The 11,934-nt window shown below is 37.1% G+C and overlaps 2 protein-coding genes across 5 annotated transcripts; one reads left to right on the top strand and one right to left on the bottom strand.

Annotated features, from left to right (window-relative positions):
* The first annotated feature begins 1,009 nt into the window (after positions 1 to 1,009).
* Positions 1,010 to 3,035, top strand: LOC129766056 (uncharacterized). 4 transcript variants are annotated; one of them, XM_055766510.1, is made up of 5 exons: positions 1,010 to 1,157; positions 1,298 to 1,435; positions 1,583 to 1,679; positions 1,743 to 1,918; positions 2,161 to 3,035. In XM_055766510.1, exons 3-5 carry the CDS (start codon positions 1,634 to 1,636, stop codon positions 2,437 to 2,439), a joined length of 501 nt encoding a protein of 166 aa, XP_055622485.1. In that variant the 5' UTR covers positions 1,010 to 1,157; positions 1,298 to 1,435; positions 1,583 to 1,633; the 3' UTR covers positions 2,440 to 3,035. The 4 variants fall into 4 exon arrangements, with proteins under 4 accessions (XP_055622485.1, XP_055622487.1, XP_055622483.1 ...); XM_055766512.1 differs by lacking the exon at positions 1,298 to 1,435 and having other exon boundaries at positions 1,013 to 1,157; XM_055766508.1 differs by lacking the exon at positions 1,010 to 1,157 and having other exon boundaries at positions 1,165 to 1,435.
* A 7,223-nt stretch (positions 3,036 to 10,258) lies between these two features.
* On the bottom strand, positions 10,259 to 11,351 carry LOC129766055 (NADH dehydrogenase [ubiquinone] 1 alpha subcomplex subunit 8). The gene is made up of 4 exons (XM_055766507.1): positions 11,264 to 11,351; positions 11,022 to 11,190; positions 10,656 to 10,831; positions 10,259 to 10,591 (listed from the first exon to the last, which is right to left on the bottom strand). The coding sequence occupies exons 2-4, from the start codon at positions 11,148 to 11,150 to the stop codon at positions 10,369 to 10,371; spliced, it is 528 nt and encodes a 175-aa protein (XP_055622482.1). The 5' UTR covers positions 11,151 to 11,190; positions 11,264 to 11,351; the 3' UTR covers positions 10,259 to 10,368.
* Between the last annotated feature and the right edge of the window lie 583 nt (positions 11,352 to 11,934).

Genomic DNA, 11,934 nt, shown 5'->3' with positions numbered 1-11,934 from the left:
GCCGTACAGTACACGACACCCATCATATTGATTAGTACTGAACGGATCCCTGGCCTCGATTCGTCCAGTTGCAAGTTTTATTTATTGTAATTTATCGACTGTTTTTTTTTATGGAAGTTTATAACACAAATTTTCGTTCCAATTTCACCAGACACAGAGCATAACTTTCGTCGAGAAAAAACCGGTCTCAAAAGTAGCTGTTTCTCGAGACCGGTTTCTGTCAATTTTCCCAAGATTTCTCCATTCAAAATTGTTGTCACGATTTGCAACAAGAACGGCAAACGGAAGCTGGATAGAAATCCGCAACTAAGAAAACAATGTCGAGCATTTTTATTATTACAATACTAACAGTATGTAGTGATATCTTCTCTAATCTCTAATAAAAATATAAAAAAAAATCGATCGCTCACAATGCATGTGCCTCACTCACATAATATAGATTTCAACGAAGAAGATCAACGATCTGAGGGAAGGGGAGGGAAGCCTCTTTACACAGCACCAGCAACTGCTGGATTGGTCGAATAATGTATTTAAAAAAAATAAATTTAAGTGTCCACGTGGAAATTATCTCTATCCCCTCTTCCCTACCATGGACAAGCGTGGACAGTTTCCCCTACCCACTCTAAAGTTGTTCACGTGGTATGTGGACAGCTCCTTATATGATGGACATATTGAAACTTCCCAACCAAGTTTCTTGAGTTTCTGGCGAGTCATTACAAACGTGTGTAGCCTTGCGTTGCCCTGATAGAATACAATAACTATTTTGTAGGCCAATTCTGGCCACACCAAGGCTGGATGTCCTTTTGAAACATGAGGCTTCTATTATCAAAAAGTATAAAATCTGAACAGCATTATTTCAAACACAACGTATAATGATTTGAACTTTTAAATAGAATAATATACAGAAGAAAATCACACTACAACCCTGCAGGTGCGCACGCGCTGTTTTGTTTCACATACCACGGTGTAGGTGTAAGAGAAGGACCAAAAACATGATAACATGTATATAAAATTTCAATTTGGATCGGGACATTAAACAAACAGAAACGATACTACAAAGGATGTGTTGTGCCATATTGACAGTGCAAACAGTATTTTTTCTGTTAGTCTTCTTAGTGTATCAGTAAACTTGTGAAGCATTCGAAAGGAAACTAGAAGTTAGCACTGTTATGCTTCTTATCTTGTTGATGTTATCCTTTTGACGGACGTTTGTGTTCTGCGCGTAGAATTGAAGAATATCATTTGTCAACAACACGTATCCTTTCATCCTTTCATTGTCACTGCTGTCATTTTATAGGGATGAGTGTACTTCCTATCATAAGAGAGGACTTTTTGGCATAAAGCCTTTCGGTAGTATAAGGAAGTTAGTGCCAATCGACTGCAAGTGAATATTTTATGAACTTTCCAGTTTGTTTTGGCAGGAAAAACGTAAAAAGTATGTAATTTTGACCAAGCTGACATAAAACAATCCGAAGTAATGGAAAAAATTCGCCAATAATCTTGAATTAATGTCATATGTGATTGCTTTCTTAAGGTTAAGATTCATGAATCAGTGTTACAAAAAATCTATTAATCCTTTCAGCGGACGAACAACGAGCACATTCTTAGGCCAAATTAACATAATGATGAAAAAATGTCAATTATAATTGCAATTGTTCTTGTGGGATTCTTTGAAATTGGTGAGAGGATAATCAATCCTGCGATGGCTAGCAAGATAAGCATTTTCGTAAATATATTTGCAGGCTCCTCACAATATCTGACCAATACCGTTCATAAAACCCCAGCCGCGGCGGAAAAAGTGAACCATCTTTGGTGCTACTCTTGTAATGCAACCGAGGATGGCGAGGCATGTGTTGAGCTGTCTGCAAATAATTCCTCTTTTGGTAAAAAGTGCTTTGCTGATGAATTCATCTGTATGGTAAGTAATGCTAGGTTGGTTTACGGAAAACGATAGGTGTGGAAGTTTAGTGTTAGTGCTATATTTAGACGCATCTCCCACCAACTTTTCGAATGGAGTTTGGGTGACCTAATTGGGGACTATACCCATATGTAGGTTGATGCGTAAGGTAATATAATAGCTGAACTTCCTAAGCTTTTTCGTCAAACATGCAAATATTTTGAGCTGGAATATATTTATTTATAGCATGCTGTATTCCACAGGTTAAACAATTTTCTTATACAACGCACACTAGCAACTCGAATGTGTCGGAGCCCAAGCTTTGGTCCTTGGAACGCAAATGTATCAATACATGTGAACCGGGTTGCATAATCATAGGCGAACGGACCAAACTTTACGCCTGCACAAGCTGCTGTGACCAATCTCTGTGCAATGTTGGGAAGGCTCAATCGACAAATAATTTCGCCCAAACAAGTTGGTGGACCTTGAGCTTGATGGGAGTCATCACACAATATCTTCCCTTACTACGGAATTTCCGATAGATGATAAGCGCACTGTACAGAGGATCAATGAACGAGATCCGTTCTAACTTTGACTATAGAATTGCCAAATGTTGCGTAAAAAGCATATGAACAAAATAGACGTTTCAATCAAATGGAAACAAGCTAGAACTGAAATCGAAACATATAGAATGCGGACAAAAAAAAACGAATTATTAAGTCTTCTTGCACCTCTCAAATAAAACTCGGCATAAAGTTTTGTAGCTTAAGAAATTCTTCGTTTCAAATAATGTCCATCCGTGTTTGAATCCAAATTTTTAAATTCAAATAATTTCCTCGTCCACTTCAACATAATAAGAATTCGAAAATTTCTTCATATTTTCTACAATTTAGAGAAACATAAGCAAGTTGGAAGGCCGCCTAATAGGAAAACCACAGTGTACAATCGGACAAAGATTGAGCCAAAGGAGAAATAAATTGAGGGCCAAATATAACATAAGTGAGAGAATAAACGAGCAGAAATATTCTTGAGCAGAATAGTTTGCCATACATCTGATTTTAAGCGAGATATGTAGGTTTTTGCTGTCATTACTTTTATGTAGTCTATCGCAATGAATAAAATTTTATTAAAAATCAAATGGGAGCTGTTAAGTGGTGTCGATGCCTTACTCAAGTATTGGGTGTAGGTAAGAACGTTAGTCTGTTTTGCTAGCTAGATGAATTACTGCCGTTTTTGACAAATGAATTGTGCGTGAATTTTACAAATGCGTGATTCATCGAAGATAACTTCTCAGTTATTTGATTCAAAGTGTCGCAAGCTGGTTTCGCGTTGTGATGGCGCAGTTTTTTTTTTGACGTAGGACTACGTCTTTCATTTCTATAACGGGGTGTAAAATCAAAGTTTCGAAAACGAAAGCGTTACGCCGGAGACCGAGATTTTGAGTGTTAATAGCTCCTAAACAACTGAACGAAATGGTATGATAAACACTTCATTCGAAAGATAAAATGTCTACGCGTTATATACTTGTTACTTTTTGATCCAAAAACTTGTTTCAATAGTCTTAAAATTGCTTTCAAAACAGGCTATTGAAATCACCAATCGGTATATAAGCGAGCGGCGCTCGGAAATCCACTCAGTTCTAATTGAACAGCGATTGGAGCATGTTGTCGCTGTTGCGGTGAAGCTCTTTATTTATAATGAAAGCGCGGATGAACGGTGTCACCAAGAGCCTGTTTGTGCACCCTAGGCCAGAAGGGAATCTATCAGGAGGAGAGTAATGCCACAAACGGTTCCCTGGGAAGACATCGCTACACACACATACACACGCGGCTATTAACAGGTGGTTATCGAGTTGGCATTAACCACTGGTGGGCTTCCAGTATCGAGGAAAATTTGGAAATATCTAATCGTTACTGAAAATAATCTGCCAGTTCCTTTGGGAATTTTCAAAATATATTCATGTGAAAGAGTTTAATTGAATGTTTTCTATCCATGTAACACTGTGACCAAATACATTAGGTTTTGTGATTTTTCAATCAATCGCAATCAACAGGATAGCTTCTGAAGATTATTCTTCCCCATCAGTAGGATATTTCCGTATCCAATATTGGATGCATAAAACCTTGTGCCTCCAACGTAACGCTCTCGTTTTCGAAGTTCTCCAAATATTCATTCATTCAGAATGAATTCAGATTCAACTTCATACAAATGATCTCTAAATCAACGATAGTCCTACGTCACCCTTGCGGTTATACCATAGATATAACCCACTTCCTGTTTAAAAAAAAAAAGAAAATGATTTCATCTTTTCGTTTTTGGTTTTCTGGTTAAAGACCGGTTGTAATCGGTAAATCTATAATAAATCTAAAATAGCTATTAAAGTTTAGTATTAACCACTTTAAATTTATCTGTCGGTATTCACCATCTTTGACCGAGTGAACACACAAATTGTTTAAGGAATTTTAATCCTATCTTCAAAAACAAATCTTTAAATTTGAATCTAATATATCGGAGATATCATTAAACAGCCTACAACATCTATATGAAGCAGGGATTCTCGAACTATTTTGGGCTTGGGATTCCTTTTCCAGAATTAAGTGATATCATCGACCCCTGTAGCTAAAATTCTTTACAAATTTTATCTTTATCTTGTTCATACACAATACTTACTAATTCAAAAACTTTGCGGTTGGTTAAATGAGTAAATTTGTAATCATTCTCTCATCTATAAATCGACATGAAATCCATTAATATCAAGAGTAATTAATAATTGTTAATATAAGTTACAACATTAAAATTTTCTACTAAAATTTTTTAACACAACTTATACAGTATCTTGATAGCTTCAAATGAGAACTTTCGTTCATAATAGTGGTCGATTTTTGAACATCATCTTTTCCAAAACCTGTTTTCGTTTATGTCGAGCCCTGGGAAACTTATATCGACCCAAAGGGGTCAATATCAACCACTTTGAGAATCCCTGATCTAGACGATTGTTATATCCGAATGTAGTGCGATGTTCTGGGGTTCTTTGGAAGTAAGTGTAATCACCTTGGCGGTTCGGAACGAGAATGTTTACGATTCAACAGGGTCTTATGTCCGATTTTCTGTCCGTTTCTGTCAAAACGTTTTTGAATTCTTTCAATTCATGTTACGTGTTCAGCAAGATACGGAGCCCAGATTCGTACTCCATATTCTAGCATACTACAAACCAGAGAACGGTACAGTGCTCTCGAGCTGTGTTTCTTTCTAGTAAGCCAAGTATAAATATGATGATGATGATGATGGCCTACCTCATACCCCTACAAAGGTTTGAGCAGGACGATTTATCTTATAGATAACATTTATTTTCAAACATATCAAGAAGCCAGCATTATAAATAAAAACAAAGCGAACTGGCTCTGTTGCAGGCATAAATAATATCTATCAATAGAACATTAAAAATAGGCATAAACTGCGAAAAAACAAACAATGTTCCTATCCATATTGACATTGACATAGTCATAGTCTCAACTTCAGGCCCAAAGTCATTTCCAAGGTATGGAGTTTTCTTTAGCGACTGTCTTCGATAAGTGGTCTTTAAACCTCAATTTCCCTTATTAAAGCAGCCCACGTGCCTCGACACAGCTTGCTCTTACAAGCAATGTGTCCGGTGTTTGGCTTCGGCTGAAGGTTATCAGGGGTTTGTATTTCGTAGAGTTTTACCAGCATTCCATTCAGGTTTGACCACGATTACATGCGTTCAACATCAGTTTCGCAATCAACCAACGACTTAACAACGATTACTTTACCAACTGGCGGTGGATCTACCTATCCATCATCAATACTGGCAGCTCGGTTGTGTATCGAAAAAAATGATAGCGTTATCAGTTGATTTACAGCAGCCATAGCGAAAACAGTCAAGCAACTACGCTCGATGCTTTGTTGATCCAGCTCAATCCGGAGCGAAGAAATTGAATATAGTTAGGTGCTTCGTGTTCGCTGGATATAGCCGATCCGATATTAACAAGATCGTCTCCTTTTTTGAGAAAGATGAGAGCGTCGGAGACCGGGTACTCCACGTCTCCCACCAAGAAGGTAGGCGATAATTGAGCTGGTAAAAAACATCTTTCCGGTGAAGCACGACGTCCTGGCCATATTGATTTCTGCTTGACAGCAACAACTGGCATTAGACTGGGTATTTAATATAAAAACTAATAATATAAAAACGAATAAACGCTTTGGATGTAGCACCGTGAATCTTTTGTTGATATAACATAGCTTCTGCTGAACAAAAGGTACGACTCTATCCGATCCACGAAGGAAAACCGAGGCGGCTCAACCTTGTGATAGCATGCAGAACTTTTTCAAGCGCCTTGGAGACGTCGATGTAGGCGGGATCAACTTGGTGATGCCTGTCGATGGTACCAATCAGCGTGTCAGTGAAGGTCATCAGATTGATGATGGCGAAACCGTGACCCGTAACCCTTCATAAACCTGTGCTGGAACATCCGAGATTGACGAATTTACGTTGAATTTACAACCAGATGGCGCAACGAGTAAAATGAGGATGTTTTGTTTTTTTGGTATGAAATTCGTTCAAATTTTTTAGAAAAATCAGAATTTATCTTCAAACTTCCCGGTTTCATGTATTCTTTCCACGCTGAAAAGGTTAGAAAATAATCATTTTACAATGTGCTATGTGTATGACGAGGAATGGCTTGTTATAAGTATTGTAACTTTAATTTTTTTCAACTAAGTAAACGATGAATAGGATGTTTTGCGCTAAAAATACTGCAAATCCTTCTCGTATCGACCCCTACATATCAGCCAATTTGATATGATATCGATTTCATCGCAATTATCCAAAGTATCAATAACCGGTATGCATTATCAAACATAAAATTTTCGAAGATTATCTATAACTTTGGTCAAATCGCGTGTTGAAACCATCGTAAATATACAAAACTCCAACTTTCTTACCATATACTGACGACATTCAATGGCTGAAATGAATCTAAATTAAAATAAAATGAATAATCACCACCGAATACTGCTTTTCAGTGCGTAAAATAAACAAACACCCTCACTTTTGTGGTTCTGAGCTCTAATGTAGATGTCGCATGCAGGAATCGTACATATTTCTACTTGTGTTTGATTGTGCTCTCGAATTTCCTTCTTTAATTCAACCATTGTCAACATTTTTATAGTTTTCACCAAGGCGTTGTACTATAGGTGGACCGCAATGTCAAAATTGCTGTTCGGCCATTGCTCGTGAAAAAAACAAATTTGTTTACAAAACAAGTCGTAACTTTTGGTGACAAATGCATTCGTTGGCAAAATAGCTGCTCGCGCTTTATTGTCGAATCATAACAGTGCAGAAGGATGTTTTAGTATATCTTTTCGCTTTTCTTTCTAAGCAAAATGTACTTCTGTTTGGCTCCCATCGGCGGGGAAAAGAGTACTATCAGCTTACGGCGTTGGTGACAAAAAATAACGCTGATTGTGGCTCCACTGATTTCGTTCAGGGAGGAGGAGAATGCTGTGCATATACCGGGAAGGAGATCCGGAAAGGGCCGTTACAAGTAATTGGCTAGGGCAAAAGGAGGTTGTGCACTATATTCCACGAATATATATTTGTTTATTTTTTCCTTCAATTATTTTCCTTAGCGAGTTGACATTGAAATCATAACCACACACCCAAACAAAAAGTAAATAATTCTGAAAGTTACGTCTCGCTACTCGTCTCACGTCATGTCCTGAAAGTGTCAAGAACGAAACACCTATAGTTCAGCATCTTGGTTTTCACTACTGAAAGAGTTTAATAAATAACATGTTATATACAAAAATGGGCAGAATTAAATTTTTTACAAACTCATCGCAATCAAATAATCTCTTATGATTATAACATTGTAATTTATGGAAAGAACTACCAACCTTCCATAAGCTCACATGGCAAAATTTAAAACCATCATCACTTTCACCGCAGCGCCGCCTAGGTGTAAATTTGTACGTTAGATCGCCAATTGACGAATTTACGCAAAGCTGAATCAGCTCATGCGACACCTACATTAGAGCTCAGAACTACAAAAGTGAGGGTGTTTGTTTATTTTACGCACTGAAAAGCGCGATTCGGTCGTAATTATTAATTTTATTTTTATTTAGATTCATTTCAGCCACTAAATGTCGTCAGTATATGGTTAGAAAATTATTGTTTTGTATATTGCCGATGGTTTCAACAAGCGATTTTACCAAAGTCATAGATAATCTTCGGAAATTTTAGGTTTGATTATGCATACCGGTTATTGATACCAAGATGCTGAACTATAGGTGTTTCGTTCTTGACACTTTCAGGACATGACGTGAGACGAGTAGCGAGACGTAACTTTCAGAATTATTTACTTTTTGTTTGGGTGTGTGATTATGATTTCAATGTCAACTCGCTAAGGAAAATAATTGAAGGAAAAAATAAGCAAATATATATTCGTGGAATATAATGTACAACCTCCTTTTGCTCTAGCCAGTTACTTGTAATGGCCCTTTCCGGATCTCCTTCCCGGTATATGCACAGCATTCTCCTCCTACCTGAGCGAAATCAGTGGAGCCACAATCAGCGTTATTTTTGTCACCATCGCCGTAAGCTGATAGTACTCTTTTCCCCGCCGATGGGAGCCAAACAGAAGTACATTTTGCTTGGAAATAAAGGCGAAAAGATATACTAAAACATCCTTCTGCACTGTTATGATTCGACAATAAAGCGCGACCAGCTATTTTGCCAACAAATGACTTTGTCACCAAAAGATACGACTTGTTTTGTAAACAAATTTGTTTTTTCACGAGCAATGGCCGAACAGCAATTTTGACATTGCGGTCCACCTATAGTACAACGCCTTGATTGATACTATGGATAATTGCGATGAAATCGATATCATATCAGATTGGCTGATATCATTGATTATGTAGGGGTCGATATGAGAAGGATTTGCAGTATTTTTAGCACAAAACATCCTATTCGTCGTTTACTTAGTTGAAAAAAATTAAAGTTACAATACTTATAACAAGCCATTCCTCGTAATATACGTAGCATATGTAAATGATGATTTTCTAACCTTTTCAGCGTGGAAAGTATACATGAAACCGGAAAATTTGAAGATAAATTCTGATTTTTCTAAAAAATTTGAACGAAGTTCATAATAAAAAACAAAACATCCTCATTTTACTCGCTGCGCCATCTGGTTGTAAATCCAACGTAAATTCGTCAATTGGACAACTTCATCGAGTGATTTTACCAGTATCTGAAGTAGTACTTTTAACGAATCTCCCACTCTTCATCATGATGACTCCCCAATACATTTCTTTGTGATTAAACATGATGAGACTAAAATAAAATCGTGGGGCACGTTGGATTTCAATTACCCGCATTTAATGATTTCATCATATGCCCCGCGGTTTTATTTTAGTCTCATCAATGTCCTTGATTAATGAAAAAAGGGGTATGATAACTGCTACTGCTGCATGTCTAATTATTTTCTAGCTTTTAGTACATTATCTGCATTATTATTATGTTTAATCCCAAAGAAACCATTTAATTTAAAAAAAATTTACTTGTTATTCTCAAATTGAAGAGAAGCCTAATACAGTAAACATTCGCGATCTGGGCGAAAAGGGAAGGCCAGTTGTCGACATTCGCGTTTTAACTGGTCCGGCATGTTAAACGTCAAATTAAATCCGAGTCTGCATACAAGAACTTGCAAAAGCATAGATGATCGCACACATCGTTTATGAACTGAATAAAGATGAGAGTCGAGGTAATTGCCCCAAAGGAACTCCGGACACCAGAATAAACGCTTTGGATGTAGCATCGTGAATCTTTTGTTAATATAACATAGCTTCTGCTGAACAAAAGGTACGACTCTATCCGATCCACGAAGGAAACCGGGGCGGCTCAACCTTGTGAAAGCGATATCATGCGGAACTTGAATGAAATGTTTGATTCCCGTTGATCAGTAAATTGGATAAACAAAAGGTTTCCAATGGAAGTTTCGCATTGAGTGCGACAACAGGTATGAAATATAATTTGAGGAAATTATTTTTCTGTAATTTAATCAATGTTTTTGTTATGCGAAAATAATGTCAATTTTCATAAAATTTCAAATTACATTCGAATGCTCCTCATAGCAAATCTTCCATTTGAATATGGCGTCGATTGTTTACGAAATTCTGCTTTTCAACTGGTCCAGGGACCAGTTAACGTTCGCCCAGTTAAACCCGAACCAGTGAGCGAACGATTACTGTATTGACAAAAGGTGGAATAAGAAGAATTGCAATCACTGAAAATTACCGACCATAAGCTCCCCGGTTTAAATAGAAACTACATACTCACACATTTTTTCAAACTGTTTTTTAATTACATTGACAAATTCTACACAACGGCCGTGTGAGACGCATCGAATTGAAATGTTTCTACAATTGCGTTACTGATGGCTAGCTGTTCAATCCAGCCAGTGGAAACGAGAGCCGTATTTTGCCGCTTGTCGCGGATAATCGTCGGGCAGACCTGGCGTTGCATCCGGATAAATAGTTTTCTCTTTTTTCGGTGGCGCCGGACGATCAGTGGCATGAACCTTGGCTCTAGTAAAGTAACCGTATTCAGGTCGTTCGATTTGAAGATTTTCTAGAACGCATTTGTCGTATACGCCTTGTGTTTTTCGGCAGCTGGAATGATCAAGAATTTTCAGGATTCAATTTTACCTCTAATATTTGTACACTATATACTAACTGTGAAAAGTTTAAATCACCACTGCTTTTGTCCAAACAGTTCGCATATTGAGTAAACTCCTGCGCGCAAGTTTTCTTGATTTTTCGGAAGAAATCCAGGGCACAATTTGTGACTGCTTTTCCTTCATTTAGACAAGCTCGTGGATCGTTCAACTCCTGACGACACAGCATAAATTCCTAAAATCAACATTGAATTATATTGCATATATTTTAAATGGTCACTTCATTTATCCGTATAGAAATCCTAATTACAACTTGTTTACAATTGTCGTACAGAAGGTTATGTTTGGAAAAATTATATAACCATTTCTTGCTATTGTTTTGCATGTAGGAATTCCTCGTAAGGCTCAGTCCCATTATTACTTACATTGTTTTCCGACTCACAGTGCTTGCCTAGATGAAATGCACCAGCTCGAAGGGCTGGCCCAGAAAGATTGACTTCCGGGATGGTGAGCTCTTCATCAGTTGGTAAATATGTGTCCTTCGTTACAACCATTTTCTATACAAAGCACCCGGATGATAGGTAATTGGAAAACCTAAAGCAGACATTTTTACGTGTAATATAAATTGGTACGTATTTTGCTAGGTACAGAAATAAATAAAATTTACCAGATAAGAAACACAAATTTTACAACTATCGCTCAGCAACCATTGACAGTTGTATGTGAACAAAAGTTGTTATTGTTATTTCTTTTTGTGCTGAAATTCGATGCAAGGTTTTTCGAGTAGCATCAGGTCATACTATATACGACAATTGGAAAATGATCATTTGTAAATATTATTCTATTTACGCTGCAGAACGCATGTTTTGATTTGAGAGACTAGCGATGATGTAAGAGTAGGGGAGGTACGGGTAAGGCGGACAGTGGGAGTAATATGGGTATATAGTTGATTTGTAGAGTTTTGTACATTTCGAATTTCAATGTTCTGTTTATTAGAACGTCTTTTACATGTTATTTTATAATATATATAACACCCTATGAGATTGAATACAGATAAAAAAATGGAAAAGCGAAAGAATCATAAATTATTCCGCTTGTGGATCTAATTTTTGTGGCTTTGATATTATGCATTTTGAGTGGTTCATTTTCGAAATTTATGTCACTGATGGTTATATTCCGGTATGTTAAGTTACATAGAAGCGATATAGGGCATTTGCGGAAAAGTAAATTCATTTGTGAGTGGAAAATTTAAATTATTGAAATAATTATACCAGTTGGGAAAATGAACAGTGAAATGTTGGGACCCCCATGATGCATGATGGAAAGTGATGGAAGGAC

The sequence above is a fragment of the Toxorhynchites rutilus genome, chromosome 2, assembly GCF_029784135.1.
Source record: "Toxorhynchites rutilus septentrionalis strain SRP chromosome 2, ASM2978413v1, whole genome shotgun sequence".
Taxonomy (NCBI): Eukaryota; Metazoa; Arthropoda; class Insecta; order Diptera; family Culicidae; genus Toxorhynchites; species Toxorhynchites rutilus.
Note: the sequence above shows the minus strand (reverse complement) of the source record. Positions and strands in the feature narration are given on the sequence as shown.

Excerpts from the sequence above, each read along its gene's own strand:
- LOC129766055 (XM_055766507.1), bottom strand. The coding sequence starts at position 11,150 with ATGGTTGTAACGAAGGACACATATTTACCAACTGATGAAGAGCTCACC. Across the intron at positions 10,832-11,021 it reads ACTGTGAGTCGGAAAACAAT|GAATTTATGCTGTGTCGTCA; the intron begins GTAAGTAATAAT and ends TGTTGATTTTAG. Across the intron at positions 10,592-10,655 it reads GGTGATTTAAACTTTTCACA|CTGCCGAAAAACACAAGGCG; the intron begins GTTAGTATATAG and ends TGATCATTCCAG.
- LOC129766056 (XM_055766510.1), top strand. The coding sequence starts at position 1,634 with ATGTCAATTATAATTGCAATTGTTCTTGTGGGATTCTTTGAAATTG. Across the intron at positions 1,680-1,742 it reads TGTGGGATTCTTTGAAATTG|GCTCCTCACAATATCTGACC; the intron begins GTGAGAGGATAA and ends ATATATTTGCAG. Across the intron at positions 1,919-2,160 it reads CTGATGAATTCATCTGTATG|GTTAAACAATTTTCTTATAC; the intron begins GTAAGTAATGCT and ends TGTATTCCACAG.